The sequence below is a fragment of the Lepisma saccharinum genome, chromosome 2 (genome assembly GCF_977018435.1).
Source record: "Lepisma saccharinum chromosome 2, izLepSacc3.1, whole genome shotgun sequence".
Lineage (NCBI taxonomy): Eukaryota > Metazoa > Arthropoda > Insecta > Zygentoma > Lepismatidae > Lepisma > Lepisma saccharinum.
In genome coordinates this window covers 54236224-54261234 of record NC_139230.1, presented here as the reverse complement: position 1 = coordinate 54261234, position 25011 = coordinate 54236224, and the positions used below count along the sequence as shown (strand labels likewise).

At 37.3% G+C, this 25011-nt stretch overlaps 1 protein-coding gene across 1 annotated transcript; it reads left to right on the top strand.

Annotated features, from left to right (window-relative positions):
- The first annotated feature begins 1379 nt into the window (after window positions 1-1379).
- LOC145984431 (large ribosomal subunit protein mL64-like) lies at window positions 1380-17532 on the top strand. The gene is made up of 3 exons (XM_083118094.1): window positions 1380-1955; window positions 11888-11987; window positions 17118-17532. Exons 1-3 carry the CDS (start codon window positions 1390-1392, stop codon window positions 17322-17324), a joined length of 873 nt encoding a protein of 290 aa, XP_082974220.1. The 5' UTR covers window positions 1380-1389; the 3' UTR covers window positions 17325-17532.
- Window positions 17533-25011: the final 7479 nt, after the last annotated feature.

Genomic DNA, 25011 nt, shown 5'->3' with positions numbered 1-25011 from the left:
CTGTGGGGAAGATGTTGATAGTGATGATTGATGACGATCTTCCCAATTTTAGCAGTCGGCGTTAAATCGCCTCTTGTGCCACGTTGAGTTCCTTTTTGGGAAGCAAATTTGACAGACCGTACTCTGACAGGATGATGTCTAACGCCGAAAATGCCTCAAGTTCAAAAAGAAACTGCTGAATCAAGGTAAGAAAATACATTACTTGCATGAGACGTGCGTAAATAATGCGCTTATTATCGCCTTCTTGTGCACGAGAAACCGAGAGAAAGATAAACAATCTCTTTTTATTCCCCGGCTTATCATTGTTTAGCTTCTGCTAAAACTGGCGGTATATTTGTTGCACAAAGGAGAAAACAATACTCTACATGTCAACAATGTTGGGCAATAAAGGCTTGAATTTACTGAAACGAATCTCTCTCTCTCTTGTCTAACTTTGGCGTAGTCCTACTGAGAGAGGAGGGGGGGAAGGGGGATCTGTTAACCCAGTGTCAGATAAATGGGACTTTTGGCGTAGAAAAATATGTTCATTCTTGAACAAGAACACGTATTTAATCACTTGTAGAAAATTTATTATACTTCAATGTGTAGATTATCAGTTAAAATAAGAATACGTTTTTCCATGTTACGTAAAATTAAAGGTTGCGAGTGAGCAGCATATGATGGCCGCACCATTCACGAACAGCTGGCGCGGAGTGATACGTTACTGGAAGTGATACGGTTGTTTACAGAGGGTCGGAAGCCTATGGTCGGAAGGTTCGTGATTCTTACTTTAGACGCACATCACTGACCAGGACTGCCAAATCCCCAGCGGTGAGGGGCAGGAAGAAGAAGAAGAAGACGACGAACGAAGTTCGTGCGTCTGTCGCTGGCAACGCTGGTATAGATTGGTCTCACTTATCGCACAAGACTTCAGCAACATTGTGTTCTGAAGTCGCGGGAAAAAAAGGTTTTTAATTTTAGGCTAGATGCCTACGTTGTCAGTTTAGGCTAGGTACGTTTAGTTTTCTTAGCCTAAATAATAATAACCTAACCTAACCTAACCTAACCTCGTAGGTATTTCTCGTCTGACGTCAGAACACAAGGTAGTAAGACTGTTGTGCGGAGAGGAAGACCCAGTACTGATGTGTTTTGTTGAGGGCCTCCCTTATCGCACAACGCTGGAACAGCCTTGCTTTCTGACGTCAGACGAGACGAGCAGTGCCTACGTTGTTAGGTTGTCTGTTAAATTTAGTTCTCTTAGCATAAATGAACTGTAAATGTATTATTTATACTAGGAAAACTAAACCTAGCAACTTTATGCATATAGCCTAACAATAAAGTTTTCCGGTGACGTCAGAACGCAAGGTTGTCCTAGCGTTGTGCAATAACGGAGACCCGTCTCTTTGATAGATGAATAGCGAAGAGCGAAATGAGGCAAATTTGCCTGAACCATGGTGGAATGTAAATTTTAGTGGTATAATTTTCAGCAATCCATTACGTTGTCAGTGTTTTATTTCCACTTTTACCATGTTTAAAGTTGTGAGATGTTTAGAAGGCAGATTACATGTGTCTTCACTTAGTGTTCGAAGGGTGAGTTCGAAACCAGAATCAGAATCCAGTGAAGAAGTAAATGAGGTGGTTGGGGATATGCCAGAACCTAATGATAATAGTGAAGCAATTCTAGAACAGAAAAGAAATAAGTCTCGCCTTTCGCCGAGCCATAGGAATGTTGTACATGATAGAGTTCCATACAGCGATCCACAAGCATGGTTTCACGAAACTGTAAGATATAAACAAAGGATGTACGGACGGTATGGAAGTGAAAGTGGTGTTAATCCTGGACTGATGTGGCCAACGAAGGAAGATTTGAAGAACTTTCTGGAGTATGAACGGGTTGCACATCCTGAAACATTACAGGAAATGATGGAGAATGTAAAAAATAAACGACTTGAGGAGGAAAAAGCGTTACTTGCCAGGTATAGTATGAATGGGGTATTTTTGATACTGGTAATGAAGGCTTGAGCGGTAACAGTTCCGATTGTTTTATGATTTTTTTTCAAATTCTCTTAGCAGAAAGACTAAATATCGTAGAATCTTAACAATCATTGTCACGCGAAATTTGAACCTTTCTTAAAGTAATGAGCACAGTTTGGATTTCGAAAGAAAGTTATTTATGTTTGACATTTTTTTAAAGTTATGTAAGCATTCGCCCTTCCCATGGACAAGGCAGTCGTAGAAGAAACAGTAAGCATCGTAGATTAGTGGGAATAAGTGTAGAGGTCAAATGTAACCTTCCTGAAATTAATCGTCCCAGTTCATTTCGAAAAAGACCAATTTATGGGCAAAAATAAGATGTTGGAAGTACATTGGGTATGGTACTATTATAGTATGGGGGGTGACACCTATAAATCATATATTTCTATTTCGGACTTTTTTACATTGCTAACGTACTATTTTAGAATGCGGAACATTACCTAAGGTGAAATAATGCATTTCTTACTAAGATAATATCTATTTCTTACATTTACGAGTACTTGCTGTTACTTGTTATTTCGATTCTGTAACACATTATGGCAGGCGATAGTGTACTGGGTCAGGGAGCATTGTGCGAGTGTTTTGTCGATTTATGCAGTGTTGCAACCTCGTTCACCAGAAAATACCTACTTTCGTGCCCGGATTTGAAATTATGCTAACCATTGATGTTAGCCTCACAAACCATTGACGTTAGCCCCACAAACCATTGATGTTAGCCTCAAAAACCATTCACGTTAGCCCCAAAAAACATTTTCCGTAAGGTTAGGTTAAGTTAGGTTAGGCAAGCATATTTAAAAAAAATATATAAAAAGTTAAAAGTACTCGACACGTCATGTTCTAGTGAAAACACGGCGAGTTTGAAACACTGACTACGGGGAACATTGTGCTCTCGTGCAGAAAGCAAATGGCAGCAGCCGAAACAGCATGTCGGACAGAGAAATTTGTAGAAAACAACATGTATTCGCATTAAAATGGATCAAAACTACATTCACGAACTTCCACAACGCTACAGAAGATGATTTCCGTAAGTACTTTCTCCTGTACATTTGAAGAAATCCGTCACCCCTATACTATAATGTTACCTTCGGACAGATTTCTTCATTTCTACAGAAGAAACTATTCACCGTAATAAGTTCCTGTAGTGTTGTCTAACATCGGGAAGGTGTTTTGTGTGAAATTGAGGTAAGTTTCCCGTATCCTGGAAAGGGATTTCTTCAAATTTAAAAGTTTGGGGCTCATTTTGGACAGGTGACTCCGGCCAATTTCTAACATGCCTTTAACAGAGAGTCTATAGAGAAAGCCGGGGAGCCACGCGGAGGTAGGCCCGCGTTAGTGGTTGGGGTTGGTAGGTCAATTACCCCAGGGGCAGAGCCCGGAATCGGTGGGAAATTTGGACTCAAAAATTTCAAACGAAAATAATTTTTTAGTTTAAATTTCCCACTGATTCCAGGATGGATAGACCCAAAAACAATTCACGGAATGTTCCGCGAAGCAGATAGGTAAGTACGAATGTAAAAGATTGACGAAACTAAGAAGTTATAGGTGTCTGAAGAATCGTAAACTGTTACTAAAATTGGTAACAATTTACAATATAGAGATATTCTGTAATTACTTTACTAGTTGTTATACTCACTAAATATGCAGTCGTACTTACGTATATGCACATAATATTTGGGGGGTAGCGTGTTTAAATTGCACATTGAGTTGTAGAACTTGTAAAATAACGTTGTTAATTATCGCGATGATTCCCCATTAACAAACATAGCAACCATGTTTGATGATGTGAAGAAATGACGATCAACGTACGTTCCACTGTCTAGAGTGTTGCGACGCTGTTCAGAGTGATTCTCTTTGGTTCATACCATTGGTCGTGGAAGAATGGCGGCAAGAAATGAAAAGATTGTTAATGTGCTACAGTTATATAAGTGTTGTTAATGTGCTACAGTTATATAAGTGGAGTGTAGAAGAGGATGGGGGTTACGTCATCTAAAACACTGAATGTCGTGTTCACGTGCAGAAAGCAAATGGCAGCAACAGCAACTCCGTGTTGGAGAGGTATTTTCCCAGAAGAAAACATGAATTGGCATTGAAAAGGATAAACACTACATTCTCGAACCTCAACAACGCTACAGAAAATGATTTCTGTAAGTACTTTCTTCTGTAAAAAGTAAAAAATCCATCTCCACTATACGGAACTGTTACCCATTGTGCAAAACTTCCTGTTTCGCATGCATGATAGATTCCACATACTATTACCGTTATGCACCTCTATTTTATATTTTAGGGAGATTTCACAGGTCCATCGTGAAATCCTCCACCCTCGATTTCGCTAAGGATTTTTTTTTTTTAGGAAGATTGTGTGTTGCAAATTGTGAAAAACAAAATTCTCGAGCGCGGAAACAAATATTTATGAGTGTACAGCCATTTAAAGTGGAGATACAGCCATTTAAAGTTGCGAGGTGGAAGTCTCCATGTGGCCATGTCAGTTTCCTAGCAGCCACCGTACCGATGGATATATAACAGTCGGTTTTTCAAGGCTAAACAAAAAAAAATCATAAAAATTGCCCCCCGTGTCCGGGCTCTGCCCCTGGGGTAATTGACCTACTGCTACCGTGGCCCCGCCTTTTTCTGTAGAGTCCTTTTAAAGGCATGTTAGAACCTGCCCAACACTATGTTTCGAGAATTCACTCAAACATTAGGAAGTTATCAAAAAATTAAACATCAGAAGGGTACGCGCGTCTGTGTATGTTGAAGAAGAATGCAAACAAGGAAAAGGAAAACAGAGAAGAGGAAGTGAAATGTAAATTTTGATTTGATTTGATTTAGTTTATTTTACTTCGCGTTTTGTGCCTCTTGGCTAATTTGCGAAGATGGGGATGAGTGATGAAATGATGAAATTGATGAATGGACATTCACAAACAACCAAGCCCGACCGGGATTCGAACCCGGGACCCTTGGCGTCGCAGCGTGATGTGCTAACCACTCGGCCACAGGGTCGGGCGTGAAATGTAAAGAATGTCAGTGTGTGTACATAGGAGAAATGAAAAAGAGGCTGAAAGACAGGTTGAAACAACATAGGGATGATGTACGACTTAAGAGAGAGAAATGCGATATTTAAACACATGAGAGAAACAGGACATGACATAGAGTGGGATGAGGCTAAGCAGATAGGAAGGGAGAAGAGAATACTAGTGAGAAAATGGAAGGAGTCCAAGGAAATAGAGAAGAAAGGTGAAGAAGACACAATGAACTGGAATGGAGGACTGAAGTTAAACAAAGAATGGAAGACTGTGTTAGTTAGAAAGAGTGGAAAGGACAAGAGAGGAAGAGAAGAAGGAAGAAGAACGAAGGAAATAGAGGGTGAGATAAAGAGTCCAGCGGCATTCTCTTTCAGGTGAAAGTTCAGTTTGCAAGGGAAAGTCACCTGCTAGATTGTTCCAGAACTACTTTCTAATAGTCTGGAGAGGAGTATTTTTGTGTGTGTGTGTGTGTGTGTGTGTGTGTGTGTGCGTGTGCGCGCGCACATACATACATATACATACACGTCCTGTTGTGTACCTGGTTACATTTGTACTTGGTACAGAGCCTGAAGAAGACCTTGCTAGAAGGTTGAAACGTTACGTTTAGTTATGTTTTATAATAAAATAAATTTCTGCCTTGGTCAGCATATTTAGTTTTTATTTCAGGTAATTGTTCGATAGGGAGTCCCAGGTTTTACCACAATGAAAATTGTTACATGGCATAACTAATTCATGTCAAACATAATATTAATAAATCAGAAAGGCAATATTTTTCATAGTAAAAATATCACAGGTTTCAGTATAGTGTGCACGAACCAATTTTCCACTCGCATACAGCAATATTTTTGACAAATGGTCCTAAAACACTCACAAATGAGTACAGATAATTGTTAGAAATGTTGAATAAGAAGCATTACTATGATGATCATCCACTTTTAGTTCACAGAAATTGCACTACGTCCAGAGTTTTTGTCCAGAATGCGTATGGGTCAATCCATACCGAATGTTCCAGCACTGGTTGCTTGACCGGTTTTAAAATGTTCAATACATTTGCTGTTCTAACACATATGCAAGGGTAGTTCAAAGCATGCATTATTTTTATAAGACTTGACTTTGTATAAAATTGGTGGGAATTTTTTTTTATGACTTTGGGTATTTTTGGCCTTTGCAAACAGTTGTGATAATTATGATCACACAGCTAAGAAAAATGATAGAAAGTTGTGGTACACAACATTGTTTTCAGTACATTTCAAGCATTATTTTATGTTCTGTGCCTTTTGCACCTCTTAGCATTAAAATAAAATTCCTAAATGATTTCTACTACTGACTGCACTACTGCTGATCTCAAACACGAAACCCCTTCGAGCCTCCTGTGGCATTAAGGTAGATGTCACACTGATGTCACATGCGACAAAAAAAAATGTAACATGAGACAATGTTACATGTAAATTACATTGTGAAATAATATGCACTGACCTCAAACTCTATATGCTAGACTTTCCATCCTGGATAAAACGAAGACCCAAAAACTATGGAGAAATGGTTCTCAACCTTTGTGAAATCATGTCCTGGTACTTTTTTTAAAAAAATCAATGACTTGATTCCAAGAATTTTCTTCGTAAATACCTTTCCAGTATTTAGAATTTTATACATGAATTAACATGTACCCATGAAATTAAATATTGATAAATAAATTCAGGCATACTCAAAGAGTTTGATTACATGTAGCATTGTTGACAATTATAAAAATACGGATGACAAAGTGGTAACATCATCTCCTTGTAATTAAGCGATCCTGGATTCGATACCTGTTGGAAGTATATAGTGGTGTGCATTCTACTTTAAACTGCAGGTCCAGCACTGATTAGTCTATTTGTGCATAAAATGAACTTAAAAAACAAAAACTCACAACTCAAATATGAAATTCGGATTATGTTATTTGTCAATCACTTTCAACAGAACCTTTCGCCAGAGAGAAGGAGAGAGATATAATGAAGTGTCGGTTCCTTTGATGTTTGTGTCCCTTGCACCTTATTGGTGGCTGGATTTTGAGAGAGAGTGCACGTAGCAGAAACCGGTTGTGCCAAATCTTCGGCAAGGAAGCTGTTGAAAGTTACTGTGGTAAAAGTGTTGTTTGATGCTGCACAATGCCTTGAAAAGGGTCGACTTGGTGTTCTGCAATAAATTGCAAGAACAATGGATGAAGAAAATACTAACAAGGACAACATATTAATCCGGTCCCTGGCCATAAGACCCACACAAATTTTGAAGTGGACAAGTTTTCTCTTTTGATCCTGTTAGGGCATGCCTAAAGAAAGGAAAAAAACCTTGGGTAGACATTTGGCATACCGGACCCAAGTTTTCTAGGGGCTCATAAATTCAAGATGGCCACCACTTCATGCATCAACAAAAGAAATTGATCATAACGCCTTTAAAATTGTTTTTTTGACAATTTTGCATAGGTACATATTTTGTTCAGAATTGAAGACTGAACAAAAAATATTCTTAGTTATTTTCATATCTTGCACTGTTATAGAGATATAGCCAGTCAAAGAATTCCGTACCCTTTTCTGCAAGGATTCTAAGCAATTATTTCATATTGCCAGCTCCTGGTCATAAGACCCGCAGAAATTTTGAGGTGAACGAGTTTTCTCTTTTGATACTGTTAGGGCCTGCCTAAAGAAAGGAAAAAATCTTGGGTAGACATCTAGGATACCGAGCCTAAGTTTTCTAAACGGCCCATAAATTCAAGATGGCTGCTGCTTCACCATGCACCAACAAATTAAATCTATCATAACTCCTTTAAAATTGGTTTTTGACAATTTTGCATAGAAACATATTTTGTTAAGAATTGAAAACAGAACAAAAATATTCTTAGTAGTTTTCATATCTTGCACTGTCATGGAGATATATCCAGTGAAAGAATTCCGTATCCTTTTCTGCAAGGATTCTAAGCAATATTTTACACTTTACTTGACATTCCAGCATATAAAGGGCAAAAAATTACTGCCTGTAATACTTTGTTGATGCCTACTATTGTGGCGCATGGCCTGTGTGACATTATACATCAAAGATGGCTGCCTCTGAATACATTAACAAAGAGCATCGACCATGTCTCCTTATCTCCTTCAGAAGTTTGCAGGGTTTTTGAATGGAGAGATGATATGTGTATGGAGGATGCCTTCATTTGGAGGCATGCAATCATAGGTATAATACTAGGCGTTTTGCTGGACAATGTGTCAAGAGAAGGTACATGGCGTCAGGAATCCAAGATACTGTCCATATCTTGATTTACAGTTCGTTTATCAGATTTTTATTATTTACATTGCAATTAGTATTATTATTAACATTGTTATTAGTGTTTTTATCCTCATTATTATGGTAAACTAGTTCACAAAAATATCCACGAATTTGGAAGCGAAGCAAGTATGGAAATTTTGAAGACTAATTTTTGAAAATGGTCAAGATTGTAAATTTAATAACAATCAATATTTTCATTGCAACATGTACCTATATAAATTCTGCTGTGATCAAAATGAGCTACAAAATGGTTTCTATATATTTTTTTGCAACCGAAAACAATATCAATTTAACAGGTCATAAATACTTCCAAAATATTATTAATTTTTAAGATTGTACCAATGCTAGTGACTCATAAAAACATGGAAGCTGCAAGCGTGGCAAGCAAAAAAAAAAAAAAAATACCAAATTTTAGGTAAAACTTGATAATTTAGACTGACTTATTAGTGTAAATTTTGAATTTGATGGGTGGAAATTACCCTTATTTGCCACTCCCCCCTTGCAGATGACCTTGGGGGAACAAGTGTGGTGGATAAAAATCAGTACGCATGCATACAAAATTCTATTTAAAGGCAAAGAAATGTAATGAAAAATAAAGAATTGCCTACCAGAAAACAAAATACGCAAATACGAAGTTTTTGCATGTAAGTGCAATCATGTACAATCTCGAACACTTCTGCATTGTAGAGATTCCATTGAAAGTAAATTAGACCATTACAACCCAGAAGTGTCAGTGACTGTACTACCACACAAGTAGAAATTATATATGAAATAGTACCTATCGTATATAATTAAACAATGAAAAGAAAGATTCCTTCATAAGTTTGTCTTCCTTCAGTGACTGGTGCAAATCATGTAGCATATAGTCCTATGAAAGAGACAGTCGTATGACTTCAAAATGGCAGTCTATATTCGGCGTCTGTTTTTTCTAAAACTATCTTGAATATCCTCTTTCTTCAGGCTACTCTTAGATTTAGTCCTACTTCTTACATCAATGTTTGCCCCCCCCCCCCCCTTTGCCTGTTTCCCCTGTAATTTATTTCCATCTAAGGTCGGGGGGGCAATGCGCCCTGACTCCACATTGGTTGCACCATTGAATTCAATCATACTTTGCAATAAGTTGTACATTTTAGTCCACTGAATGTCATATTTTTGTTATTATTTTTTGTATTTCACTACAAAAAATAATTTGTAGGAAATGCATACGACGGAATCTTTTGCAAATGTATTCGAAAATATGACTCATTATCATGATATTTGCGCACATTTTGAAAAGCATATCAAGCAACGTAGTGAAAGGAAAAGGTCAAAAAAATTCTGTAAATCACTATGTAAAGTATTAACTCGTATGCTCTTAACATTGCGGGCCACTGGAAGGTCCTTGCCAGGAAGGTGGTAGAAGCAGCCTGATCTAGGGTTGCCAGTCATTTCTTTTTTATCTTTAACTTCACTACTTCTAGTTGAAGTAACATCCAACATTAAATCATATCATTTGTGAACTTAATAGTTAGTTTACACACTTCAACTGAAACCAGTTTTGTTATACCTCTCGTGAAGCATTGTTGAAACAACACAGAAGTCGATTTTTTTCTCTTCAGACCAGGGATAACATATGAGTCAGACACAGTGGCAACCAAGCCAGCCTATGCTCTGCCTGACTGGGGACAGAAATTCTTCCCAACAAGCTCTCTGTATGCTCCGTGCTTTTGCAGTTCAGTACAGTTGATACAAGGGCCCAGTTCTGGGTCGTAGCTTAAATCTTAAAACATTGTATACATCGATACTTTAATATATCTACAAATTAGAGGTTGTAAGGCCTCCATTTAGGCTCTTTTAGAGTTTCAATATAGCTTGATGGGGGTGAAGTCTTCACTGTGCATACTTGAACAATATACAGAGGTACTGGGAAAATGGCCCAGTCCAAGCAACACATGCAGCTTGTCATGTCGCTTTGGTTCAAATAATTACTTCCAAACAACACGTGTTGCTTGCAGCTCGTCGCTGTCACTTTGGTGTGAAATCGGCTGCATCGTGAAATCCTCCACCCTCGATTTCTAGCACATTTCAAATTTTTTTGTCCAAAATGAAGTTTATTCTAAGAAAGGGTGTTTTTAAGTAGTGTGGAAGGAAATTTTTAGAGATCTACATGCTACGAAACTTACATTTTTGTAATATTAAAATTCCTTACCTATGTAATGTCATTAGTTTTTCAGGGCTTCCATAATGGATTCATGTCACAGACGCGCGTACCCTTCTGATTAATTTTTTGATAAATTCCTAATGTTAGAGTGAATTGTCGAAAAATAGTGTAGGAGAAATGAAAAAGAGGCTGAAAGATAGGTTGAAACAACATAGGGATGATGTATGACTTAAAGACAGAGAGAAATGCGATATTTAAACACACGAGAGAAACAGGACATGACATAGAGTGGGATGAGGCTAAGCAGACAGGAAGGGAGAAGAGAATACTAGTGAGAAAATGGAAGGAGTCCAAGGAAATAGTTAAGAAAGGTGAAGAAGACACAATGAACTTGAATGGAGGACTGAAGTTAAACAAAGAATGGAAGACTGTGTTAGAAAGAGTGGAAAGGACAAGAGAAGGAAGAAGAATGAAGAAAATAGAGGGTGAGATAAAGAGTCCAGTGACATTCTCTTTCAGAAGAAAGTTCAGTTGACAAGGGAAAGCCACCTGCTAGATTCTTACAGAACTACATTAATATTTCAGTGTGTCCTGTATTGGCAAAGGAGAAATATGGCAAACCTATATTTGGAAAGCCTCTGTAACCTCCAAAATAAACTGAAGAGAATGCAAAATTCTAAAATGTACTACTGCTATGATCCTACAACCATACAAACTTGTGTAATAGTTGAAAAGATTATCTTGGGCTATCGACCAGGTGAGTTGTGGAAAGGATTTCAAGCATTCGAGAGCTAACATCACTCTCGTCTTCAGGGTAGAAGGGAAGATGAGAGTGACAATTATGTCTCTAAGCTTGGAATGCTTTCAGCAACTCACCTTGTCGATAGCATGAGAGAATCTTTTCATCATTCATCGCCAGGAAATCTTCAAGACTTACTTTGTGTAAGAGTTCATCATTAGGGCCTTCTCGATTGCACAGTGGTAGCGTTGTCACCTTGTAATCAAGGGGTCCTAGGTTTGATTCCCAGTGGAGGCACATAGCGGATCCCACTTTAAACTGTAGGTCTAGTCCCGATTAGCCTTACTGTGCATAAAGTGTACTTAAAACACCTAATCAATCCAATCCAAGTTCATCATTAAAAATATTTTAATTGTATTATGCAACACTAAAACAGGATCAGTGCCGATAGTTACTTTAGTTTACTGTGTGTGTGTGGGGGGGGGGGGCGCAGCAATATTTTTCGGTAATGCATTTGTGGAATTTCTTACCAAATATCAGTAAAATAATTAGTACAAAATTTCCAGATGTTAGTGTAAATGTTTTAGTATTCAACATTACTATTTCATGTTTGTACTTCTATTCAACTTGAATGTGCGAATGTTAAATAAGTTTTGTTTGTTTAATTTTTTGCAGAGAAATGGAAATTAATACAAAAATGGCAAAACTTGATGGCTGGATGAAAGAAGTTAGAAGAAAGAATGAACAAAAGTTGGCAGCAACACTTGCAGCACAGGCATGTATTTTAATTATCAAATATGACCAACATTTTAAAATATGTAGGAAAAGCAGATATGCGTTCTTGGCTTATTTTATCACATTTTTTTTCTCTTTGTTGGGTTAATTGAAAAGATGAGGATCAGTGATTATAAAGTCAAATGTATAATTTCTAGGCTGGGATTCAAACCCAGAATTATTTGTGGTGAAATTGTGAGTAGGATACCATTCATATTGGGCCACCGAAGGTGAAAATTGTTGAAAGAGCTGCAAATTGCAATCCTGGCTTGCGTTGTGTATTAATTAAAAACCATAATTTCCTGTTTTTTTAAGACAGTCACTATTCTGTGGATGAATTGTTTCATTCTTTTTGGGACTGTCCATAATGGTCTGCATCTACACATACTTCCAAACAGATTATTCAATATGATATAGAGAATTCCTTTCTTTAAAAAAAATATATTAAAGAAAATTACATATACCAAGATATTGGGCGATATTTATGAGTAAATCTTCATTTACCGTATTTACTCATCTATAATGTGCATTTTTTTTTTCAAAACATTTGCCCCTAGAAACTGTGGTGCAAATTATGCATGGAATAATTTGCACAGCCAACATGAAACCATACATGTTTAAACTATTTCACTGTGTATAACATATACATGTCAACAGGCGCAAATACAAATTGTTAGTTTGGATGTATTTAGTAATAATAATTTTTAAAATAATGCTATAAATGTGAAATGGTCATTTCCCATGATTTTTCACTTCATAACAGAACATCAAGAAAAGTGGCACTGTTCTGGCAGAATTCGAGCATGCTCCTCCTGTCACACTTCCTGAACACTGCAAATCCATAACATAATTTTCATCTCGCTTTTTTATACTACAAAATGAAGAAAGCTGGCCAATTTTGACAATACTTGGATGTTATGGTTATAACATTTTTATTTCCAACCACAATATGGGAGCACATATTATCTGATTTCAAACTGCATTCATACAATAGTGAACCCTTGACTGACTGTGTCTACTCGAAAATTATGTTAGTTTTTTTTTTTTAAATTGATAGATTTTGATGTTTTACATAATCCCAAAGCTTCGCCCACATAACTTTCGCTGTTGTTTATTCATAAAATCTGGTTGTCCCCATCACGTCAGAATTTTTCACAATCAAAATTCTAATATTTGCAACATTGTATTTATTATATAATGCAGCAAAAGAGAAATTTTGGTTGTTTCAAAATCAATAAGTGATTCTGGAAGTACTTTCAATGCTGATGCTGGAAATGACATCCATTTTTTCACATCACGACAAAATTTTTCACAATTTTACAATCAAAATTCTCATATTTGCCATTACATCACATTTAATACACAACACAAGAAAATAATTTTATACAAGGGTAATTTCAGTTGCTTCAAAACCAATAGGTGATTCTGGAAGTATTTTGAATGCTGATCACGGAAATGACATAAGTTTCTACCCATCATGTCAGGCTTTTTCTCTAGGTCAGGATTTTTCTCCATGTCACGGAAGTTCAATCAACATTGAGGATTGGACATTTTGTGAGGGAAATTTTCATGGTGGCTTTCGAAAATGAAACTACGTAATTAAAGTCAATATAATTTTCATACTAATGTGTGCCTCCCCCATGGCGCAGTGGTAGGGTCATTGCCTTGTAATCGAGGGGTCCCGGGTTCGATACCCGGTGGAGGCAGAAGTGGTTCGGATCCCACTTTAAACTGTAGGTCCAGTCCCGATTAGCCTTACTGTGCATAAAGTGGACTTAAAACAACAACTCAAATTCATACTAATGTGTCATGTGAAGGTGGAATGTGGATTAAATGCACACAATTTTACATGCATTTATGGTTCAAAATTTCCAGGATTTCTATTGTAGAAAATTAATATGTTACCACCATCAAAACAGACCCATCTATTGAGGAAATAATGAAACTACACATTTTATTGTGAAATTGTGAAAAATCCTGACGTGATGGGGAAAAATGGATGCCATTTGTGAGATCAGCATTTAAAATACTTCCATTATCAACTATTGATTTGTAGACAACCGAAATTTTCCTATGTGTAAATTTATTTTGATGCGTTCTGTAATAGGTGTAATAGAATGGAGAAGATGAGAATTTTGATTGTGAAATTGTGAAAAATTCTGGCGTTATGGGGAAAATGGATATAATTTGCTTGATCAGCATTCAAAATACTTCCAGAATCACATATTGGTTGGCAAACAACTGAAATTTCCCTTGAATAAATTTATTTTGTTGCACTGTGTAATAAATGTGATGTAATGGTGAATATGAGAATTTTGATTGTGAAATTGTGAAAAATCGTGACATGATGGGGAAAATGGATGTCATTTCTGTGATCAGCATTGAAAATACTTCCAGAATCACTTATTGATTAGGAAACAACAGAAATTTCTCTTTTGTTGTTTTATGTAATAAATGTACTGTAATGGCGAATACCATAATTTGATTATGGAATTGTGAAAAATTAGGATGTGATGGGAAAAAATGGATTTCATTTTTGGAATCAGTATGCTGAAATTATTCAGAGACAACAGTCATCTGCAAGACATCAAAACCCATGTCTAAGAGTGTTATTAGACATTAGTATAACAGGGTGGCTACTTACCGGGAATTCCTTGAATTCCTGGAATTATGCATGAATTATTGGCTCCGGGAATTATGCATGAATTCTATGTGAATTTTTTTCTGTAGACGTTTAAAAAAATTGCAACTTTTATTAAACAAAATCCAATAGAATTTATGCATATTTATAAATGCACTGAGAGGCAAGTTTTATTTTTATTGTGGAAGGAAAATAAAACTACATGTACAATAAAACAATTCTGCCTCCCCGATGGTGTAGTGGTAACGTCATCGCCTTGTAACCAAAGGGTCCCAGGTTCGATACCCGGTGGAGGAACATAGTGGTTCGGATCCCACTTTAAACTGTAGGTCCAGTCCCGATTACCTATACTTTGCATAAAGCGGACTTAAAACACAAATTCAATCAGTCAAAACAAATTCTCGCAGTCCGTTTACTTTGTTAGTGTTCTTTCCAGAGCAATCTATCTGACAGGCAGAAGATTATTGCAAGATAAGATATCTTGAAGTTGGTTAGGTAAATTTGAGTTCGAAATTCTTACACAATCAACAATTATTCATAGATTAGCATATCCCGTAACATTTGTGACTTGTGTTTGTAGATGTGTTTCAAGTCTGAGTGTGTGAAAATATCAAATGTAAACATCGCACTTTAAATTAAATATACAAGTATATGTGCAATTTTTAATTAATTTACTTAGAATTTTTGGACGTATTGGAATCACTGATACCCTTTATATTGTTAATATATTTGTGTGGGGGGAGAAGCGGTAATACGTTAGGTTGAAATGCAGAAAACATCTGCTTGTACCCTTGAATTTTTCAAAAGTTAGGCTTGAAATCTGGGATTTATACTTGAATTTTATGATGGCCCTAGAGTGGCCACTCTGTGAAAGTTGTTTGCAAACACCTATGCCTGTTTCTATCTGTCATGTTTCATACTACTTGTCAGATTAAGTGTCTTTATCTAGTACAAAATTGCATTCAATCTTCTAAGTTCTAAGGCCCAAGTCCCACAATCGTACACTGAAAAGATAAGCATTTCAATGGCTATTATTATAGGGCATTTCTCATGACAATTAATCACATTTTTTAAAACTTATTGTTTCTCTTCAATCTTTAGCCTGCCTACATTGTGATTGGAGCCAGAAGTCTGTTTTATTTGTAGATGAATTCCACTGCTCTTGGTTTCTTCATGAAAGATTTTTTGTATACCATTTCATTATTTTGTTCTGAGTGAATTTATATGAATTCAGTTGTGGATCAGTGCAAGTCTGAAGCAAACGTGTAAGCAAAAAGGGCACAATCACCTTTTAAAATTTCCCATTAAAGGGAATTCCCACTGCATCACTGCAACCACAACCCTCAGTGACAACACAGAGCAAAACTGGAACTGCGGCTTCCTGATTTCCCTTTGCAGAGTGTATCACATTTTGTGGCAATAACGTAGAGCCTGTATCACCCTGTCTCTCTGTTGTCACCCTCTCCCTTTCAATCCCCTTGCCTACGAGCCAGCAACAAACTATATTGCAAGTTGGTTGCAATTACTGCAACAGTTTTACTGCTGAAGGGAGACCCATTGTGATTTTTTTTAAAGTTCACTTAAATTCAGGTTCAGAAGCTTTTTTGATAGTTTTGCATAATATATAAAGCACAATTTCATATATATCATGAGCAAATTTTAAAAAGGAAAAGAAAAATTTTTGTGAGAGAAATTGGTTTACTGACTGCAAATGTGATAACATGTGGAATATGCCACTGATAATGTGTAATTTCTAATATAAGTATTCTACACCGAGACAATAAGAACACACAAAATACTCAGAGAATATAGTTGAAAATTAAGGTGTAAGAAAAAGACTGCAGTGGATCAAAAGGGATCTATTGATGCTCATAGTGTTGTTATTTGTTTTGTCTTGATAAAGTATGATTAGAAAATTGCAATGGGAGTTAGTATTGACCTATTAATTAATTTGCTTCAAAATTTGCACATGTTGTACGTATAATAAATATGATGGTAGATTTTCAGGATTTAAAAAAAGGGTGTTCAGTGGGGGATACATACTCTTGAAATGTGTCGCATGTTTAAACAATATGAAAATTTGCAGGTCATTGCATTGGTTGCATTTGTATTGTGAAATTTCATACTTCGGGTGACTATCCACTTTCCTCCTCCAGTTGGGAATGAATAGAAGTGACGAGATTTAAGAACAAAGGACCTTTCAGGAGAACTGCAATATGCAGCATGTCCCACTGTGGTGTGAAAGATTGCATTTATGTTTTAAGGTACATTTAATGTCATATGTCACTTCACTGCGAAATCTCTGTTGATCCACTAGAACACTCTACATGTTCTCACTCATTCCTATTGAAAGCATTACTACCAGGCTGACAGTAAAACGTAGAGTAACATTAGTGGTAATTTATAATTGCAAATGCAGTAGTTCTGTAATTACGTTTATGATTGCTTTTTTTTATGATTGCTCATTTATTCTAATATTTCTGTGTGCAGGAGAAGAAAGATAAGTTGGTGGAGGAAGTCAGGCGTCATTTTGGGTTCAACGTAGATATCCGTGATCCACGCTTCAAAGAACTGCTTGAGCAGAAAGAGAAGGAACAGAAGAAGGCTGCAAAGGAAGCTAGGAAGAAGGAAAAGCAGGCTCGACTTGAGGCTTATCTGTCAAAATCTAAAAGCACTTCAGCTCCAGAGGAAAAATGACTTTTTCGTATGTGTTTTTATTTATATTAGTGATTGTGTAGATTAGCTATGGAAAGTGGTCATGTTAGTTTATTGCAGTCAAGCTGTAGGAACTCTCAGCCTTGCAACATCTTGACATATTCCTCATGAATTCAACAGCAGCCTTGTGTTGCGTTATAATTATGTTGTTTTGTAGAAAATGTACAGTGATATTAAATAAATTTGAAGAATAAAATATTTTTCAAGTGAAAGTAAATTGCTTAGTTGTACAAAACAATGACATTTTTTTTAACAAGAACATTAACAATTCAAATGTCAACCTTATTCTCAGAATTACACTAGCCTTGCAACATCTTGACATATTATAGGGTAAATGCACCAGTGTTTTACCGCTTAGTGATGAAAATTACTGTCTTTACTTTTTATGTTGAACATAGAAATAACCTTACTTAAAAATGAAATTCTATCATAGAAATCAAACTTTTTCTAACATTTCAAAGAATTAATTCTTGTTTCATTTGCAAATTGCGGTCATAACTTTTGTTTGTTAATGTGCAGATAATGCACCAATATTTAACACTCCCACAAATGGACTACACTAGTATTTGACATACTCATGTTCCAGTAATCAAGACAACACATTCTTTCATGTATTCCTTAAATTATTCAGAATTATATCCTTAAATGGGCATTCTGGCCATATTGGCCTGTTGAAAAAATTCACTTCGAGCTTGATTTACTTAAAAAATATATATATATATATATTAAGATGTACAGTAACGGTATCCTTTCTTGTTGAAACTTATTTGTATTGTCTGCCATGGTTAGTGTCCAAATGTCAGCTGTATTACCTTATTTGGCACTACTAGCAATGTCATCTAGATAACAGACTACACTCTCATTGTTGAACCGGCTATTGTTCACACATCAGAAGTCCGGAATTGTACAGCATTGCCAAATGTTTTCTCATAGTGCTAGGTGTGTACATTGTCCTTTTCCTTGACTTTTAAGAATGACGTGTCAATTACTGGTACATGGTCAAACATTGGGGCATTTACCTTAATTATATTTTGTACTGATTAGGTGATATCAATTTTTAAGAGGGAGGTGGAGTTTGGCGAAGGTCGCCGTGGAAAGTGCTTAAATTTAACATGGGCTTTTTTGCATTTTGTTGAATATAACGTTTTAGGACAAAAATTTGCCGGAAAACACGCAGTAGATGTGAACTTACTTTATGAAACTTTGAGTACATGACACATTTATGCAATTTCAGTCCGATAAATGTGCACAAATTCCATTATTGTTTTTCAATTTCCCATAAGGAAATACGTAAATAAGCACAGAATGGTTATAGGATTTGTGGGTAGCACCAACGAAAATGGCCATTATGATGCATACTAACGTAATGCTCAATCCTTTTATGACTAAGCTAGGGAGGGCTTTTCTTTTAAAAATCACTTGCACAGCCCAAAATGATTGTTTAAAAATGTCATGTATTATCGACGGCGAAAGATACGGCCGCTTCAGCCGAATTTCATTCATCATAGTTCGACACTTGGCCACTAGATGCCTCTGTTGCAAAATTGCCCCAGGCTGACGGTAAGGGCTAGTACGCGCGGGTGTTTGAATCCTCTGCACAGCTGGGTTCCGTCCCCTCGTCAGAAGGTCCCGTAGCTGTCACAGCTTGATTTATTGCCTCTTCCCAGGCAAGAAACCAAGAAAGCAGGAAGGCCATGAGTTTGTGTATGTTTGATTGTAGAGAAGCAGAGCATATTTACCATGAATTGGAACCAGTGACACAGTAACTTTATCTCGATCTTACCGCGAAGGACGTATTTAGGGGGGTCCAGGTGTCCCAACGTCCCCCCGAAAGACTTACCAAGTACAAAAAAATTAAATAATGAGATCATAAAACTTCAATTAAGTAATGAAAATAAGGTGGTTGTTTAATCGCAAATTGTTTATTTCCGCAAAAATATTGGAAAGTAATACGACTTTGAATGACAGTACCAAAGAAGATTTATGCAAGAATTATTACTACTTATAATAACATGCAAAATATTACCAGGAATTTTACTTTCGTCAACTGATTCTAACATCATTTTTTCATACTCAATAAATATTATATTCTTTATCTATTTGACATTAATTTCCTTGCCAGGGCAGTTTCTATTTTTTTTAAATTTTGCCGACCTTAACTACACGTAAGCTAGATAATGAATACGTGATGTTATACTGTATCACTGTTGTTATACCGCCTTCTTACCTATTCATCTTATAAAAATATATTAATTAATTTAATATAATTATACTTATTTTAATTTAACATTATTAATATTATTATTTTGAGACATTACGTTAGGACGCCGCTCCGAAATATATATCTAGATACGTGCCTCGTGTTCGATTTGAATAAAATGTAGAAAAGGCGGGGAGGGTGGTGATGATTCTTCTTTTTACATTTCGATAGTTTTACCTCACATGTAGTACTTTGTGAGTCAACGGTGGGACGCGCGCAGGTTCGAGTCTCGTGGATGAGCGTGAGCCCCAGCATTCGTTAATGCGGCCCGCCTTGGCCCCACTTAACACTTCATGCTTGAAATTATCTATACATTTGTAGTTATCCCGTTTTCTCTTTTCTTGTGATACAAGACCAGACTCATCCAAACTTCAACACATTGACCAATTTTCCCTACACAGGTATACATTCCCTTATAGAGTAGGTGTTGTGTCAACTAAGCAAGCTGATTGACAGGTTACTTCTGAAGTACGAAAATATCTTGCCAGCTGGGGGAGGGCAGCGTGCATACTTTCTGTCGCCTATGAGTCTGTTTCTTGATTTTTAAGGATTTACCTGGAAGAAAAGCCAGTTTCTGTAAAAGTTTCAGAGAACCATATCGCTGCCCAAACTTCGTGGGAGTAAGAAAAGGACTATAGAAGAGGAATGCAGATTTTTCAAGTGAAATGCTTACTTTTGTTGTGAAGTGAATACTGAAAAGCGTAGAAATTTTGTACCCTGATAAAGTAAATTCATTCAGAAATATTTCTTTATCACGAAATAAATTTGCCATAATCTGTGGCGGAGTGGTTAGCACAACCCGTCGCGACACCAGAGGTTGCGGGTTCGAATCCTGGCCTGAGCATGGGTTTTCTTTGTATGTGTCCCTTCATCAATTTCATCATATCATTACTCATTCTCATCGTCGCCATTAGCCAAACGTTGCAGAAAAGAAACGCTAAGAAAAAAATCAGAGGAGAGGATATATTACTTAGTCAACGAACAATTGAAAGCGAAAATTGTTCGTGTTGTTGCCTTTTCGCTCACAATATGCGATATTACGGACGTCTGTGAGCTAGCTCGGTTTGCTCCCTTCACTCGTGGATGCGATTCTTATCTCGATATGACAGTAAAACTACTTGAATGATTCCTCCCCGTGACACAAGAGCTGATATTTTGAAGGAAGTGGAGGCCATTTTGCAAAGTTACAGTCTTCCGTTATATTAAAACTTTTTAATAAAGTTATAATTTGTCCAAAGTAAAAATACTACGTGATGAAGTTGGAAACAGGTTTCAAGACTTCATAGGGTGCAAAGGGCAATAATCTTGTTCTGCTCTGCTCCCTTTTCTTTAAGATGGTGCGTGTGAAAGTCCTGACTTCGAATGGAACTTATTTAATTGCAGTGCAACTCGTATTGAAAAATAAATATTGCGAGGTGGGCTATCCTTGATTTTTGTTATATCTCCAATAGCAGTACCCTCGAATAAGCTATTTTGCTGTAGAAATTTTATTAATTTTGGTTGCACTTGCCTTGGTGAAAAGTTGTTTTCCATAATGAAGATTAATGAAACAGCCGAATGATCAAGAATGACTGACAAAACATTTGTTGTCTGCATTAAGAGTTTCATGCTAACAAAAAACTTATTGCAGACTTATGAGAAGCTTGTTAAAAAAAAAAACAGTGAAATCTGTGCGAAACGAAACTTTAATTGCACACAAACAGTTACAATTGTAACCAATTTATACTCGAAACTAACATGTAAAATACTATAACCATGAAAAAATATGGGTGGAGGTCTATATAATTTACATATCGATGCTGCAATCCCCCCCTCCCCGACCCCATTGGGTCGAACCACTTAGTTCTGGATTTTAAGGTGTTGGGGTTCTAGATATGTGGCCCGGATAGTTTTGACATTATCGTTATGCGGCCCTACTCACGAATTGAGTTTGACATTGCTGGTCTATAGTACCTGTTGAGGAGATATATGCGTGTGTGTGTGTGTGTCATAGAACATCACTACTTCCAAACAAACTTGATGTGGCTCTTACAGAAACATCTGTTTTGGAGTGGAACAATGACGAAAAGTTTACACTGGCCTCCCCGATGGTGCAGTGGTAGCGTCGTAGCCTTGTTATCAAGGGGTTCCAGGTTCGATACCCGGTGGAGGCACATAGTGGTTCGGATTCAACTTTAAACTGTAGGTCCAGTCCCGCTTAGCCTTACTGTGCATAAAGTGGGCTTAAAACACTAAATCAATCAACCAACAAAACGGTTTACCGTTTCTTTGCAAATCTTCAATTAATGTAAAATTTAGTATAAAAACATAATTTTTGCTGACTTTCTAACTTGAGATTTAAAGACAACTTATTACTTCGAATTCTTCATTAAAAATAACAAAAGTGATATAAAATATTGGATAAAATTCTTGCCTTCGCTGAGAATCAAATTAGAGATGTACAGGTTAGGAAAGTGGAGGGAGGATTTCCTGGCGTCTTCCCCTTCAATGTGAACGGTGCCTCCTTCGTTCTACATTGCATTCAAAATTTCTTCTTAGTTTCAGATATATTTTGCATCCCCTATAGCATAATGGTAAAGGTGACCCTTGTAATTTAAAATATCCTGAGTTTGGTATCCGGTGGACGCCTAATAGTTAGTTCAATCCCACTATAAATATAGATCCAGTCCCGATTAGTCTATCTGTATATAAAGTAGACTTAAAACAGAAACTCAAGATACTCAAACGATTATCATAGGGTTGGCGGCGATTGGTGCAGTTAGAGAGCCCCCTCTGCTCAATCAAAATTATGAAACATAAACTTTTCAGTCAGTAAAACCATCGTGGTACGAACATTAAAATTTTTGTTTCAATTACATATTCGACGTTGATCTTGTCCAGCAGAGTACCAATTGTGATAACTTTTCTCTTCTTTAAAAACTACACAAGGAAACAAGTTGAAAACGTAAATTGGACAAGGTTTCTTCTCTAGAACTGATTTTTAAAAGACCATGTCTTAGAGAAGCTCTGAAGGATATTCTATTCTTAAAACGCCAATCAGAATAAGGGATCAGCACTTATGTATATTTTCTCCCGCAGGCACGTGACCGGGGGGGGGGGGGGGGGGAGGGTGAAGCTGAAGACCGTTCCGAAATCCTACAAATATGTAATTAAAATAGAGTATAGCGGTGATTAATTTTACTTACATTAAACATCCTGTACAATAACTTGTAATATACTGAGAAATTCATTTTCAGGGGTTCTATTCCCCACTTTTTCGCCCTTAGATGGCAGCTGCTGATAAGGGATGAGCCTTCCCCCCGAAATAAAATTCTGGCTACGGCCCTGCTGTTCTGCATCGTGACTGTATGGTCCGATGCATCATGGTTTGAGCTCCGTCTACGGGACGCGCGCAGGTTCGAGTCTCTTAGGGGAAACGTATCAACTTTTCTCCTGAGATTTCGGCCTGTGTATAGGGCCGGTTGCCACCCACCATCGTGAGGAGATTGGAAAGCTATGAATGAGTCACGGAAACCTACAACAAAGATTAGGGGTTCGTCGTGCTGACCGCACATAACTGGTTGGACTGGAAGTGAGGCCTACAGTCGGTAGGTGGGCTCTGGCCCTCAGGGGCTGTAGCACCACGGGTTTACTTACGTATATTGGCGTAACCAAGTGTGGGTCCACAGAGGCTCGGCCTCTCCTCGAAATTCTGTCACTTTATTTTGGCCAATTCACTGGGATTTTTTTAAGAGTACTTTGTAACACGTATAGTGCTGATCTTGAAGATCATACTATAATTAGTTGGACTGAAATTTCACTTGGCAAGCAATCAATTAACATTGGGAAAAATCACAATAGGAGAGAGCAACTAATGTGATGCAGGAACTGGTCATATGTTTCCACAGGGGATTCCCATCATCACTGAGAGTTTGTCCCCACCCTTGGCCGATTAGCCGGCCCTGTGGCGGAGTATTTATCTCATTTCGCTACGACGCCAGTGGTCCCGGGTTCGAATCCGGTCTGGGCATACGTGTCCTTCGTGAGCGTCTCTTCATCGATTACATCATATCATCATTAGCCAAGAGTGGCAGAAAGGCGAAGTAAAATAAACAAAATCAATCAATCTTGGCCGATTAAAGCTGCTGTGAACTCCAACGATGAGAACTGTGCAAAGGGACTTAATTCAGATCATAACAAAGAAAACTACTTCATCAAAGTGTATGTTCAATATTATACTATTGTTTCCTGACATCTTTGTTACTACTGTACATTTTGTTACATTGTTTTGTCCGTCTTTCTCCTTTTCAGTTTTTCCATATGTTATTACGCATGTCCACGTTTCCCCTTTTTAAATTCCAGGTAGTTTCGCTCCTACCCATCTCTAATAGGGACTCGATTCGTTAATAGTTGAAATAATAATTGTTACTAATTCTTGCCTTATTATTATTATTATTATATTGATTTTGTATAAAAAAACACCCCCTTCAAAGGAAAATACTTTCTTTCAACTGATATTCTCTACCGCCTTCTTTACTCTCAATTGATAAAATTCCAACCTCAACAAGAAAATTCAACATAATTATAGTAGCCACTGTACTCAACCAAATTTATTCAATCAAAACTTTAGTCATGAATGTTCTGTCTCTGGAGCCTGCCACTCGTCTCGCTCCATGCAAGAGTCAGCCAGCAAGCAGAGAAATGCGAATTGCTTTGCCAGTGGAGAAATTTTAGCCTCCGAAACCAGAATTAAAAGAAACAGGTGGGTGTCCTTTTCCTGGAAACCTCGCTGCGGGAGTCACGCGGAGGGGAGGGGGTGGTGAAGGAAGGAAGGTTCTCTGGCCTCAGGCTTAGGACAGCCGAAAAGAATTCCTAGTCCTCTGATATGTCGCTAGGTGTCTCTGTATCGCATCGGGCCAGGAAACTACTTTCATGCCAACCTCCAGCCCACTCTTAAGATAAAGAATTGCAGAATATACAGTGTATTTCAAATTGTAGTTGGAGTTTTGAGTTTCTGATTAAGTCCACTTTATGCACAGAGAAGCTAATTGGGACTGGACCTATAGTTTAACCCTTAGTACACCGCGCGGTGTGACGAAAGTAAGCCCAGTGTCGCCGAGGCTTTGAGCGGGAAATTTGAATTTGTATACATAATGGAGAAAAATCGTAATAACTCGGGCACTATGGGACCAATCTACTTCGGATAACTTTTGTTTTGCAGGCAATACATCGGTGCATGCAACCATGTAAAATTTGGATGCCCCAACCATGGGGGGGTTACGGGCGGGGGCTGCATCCCCCGAATTTCAATGAAAAAAACATAAAAATGTGGAGTCTGCCCCCTCTTCTCCAGCTATTTTGGGGAGAAAACCGGAACTTTTGTTTTTTTTAAAGAATGGACCTTCCGCAACAGAATGAACTTGATTCATG

What these genes read in the sequence shown, in the direction of transcription:
- LOC145984431 (XM_083118094.1), top strand. Translation starts at nt 1,390, where the DNA reads ATGAATAGCGAAGAGCGAAATGAGGCAAATTTGCCTGAACCATGGTGG. An exon ending in GAAAAAGCGTTACTTGCCAG is followed by an intron (nt 1,956 to 11,887) that starts GTATAGTATGAA and finishes AATTTTTTGCAG; the next exon opens with AGAAATGGAAATTAATACAA. An exon ending in CAGCAACACTTGCAGCACAG is followed by an intron (nt 11,988 to 17,117) that starts GCATGTATTTTA and finishes TTCTGTGTGCAG; the next exon opens with GAGAAGAAAGATAAGTTGGT.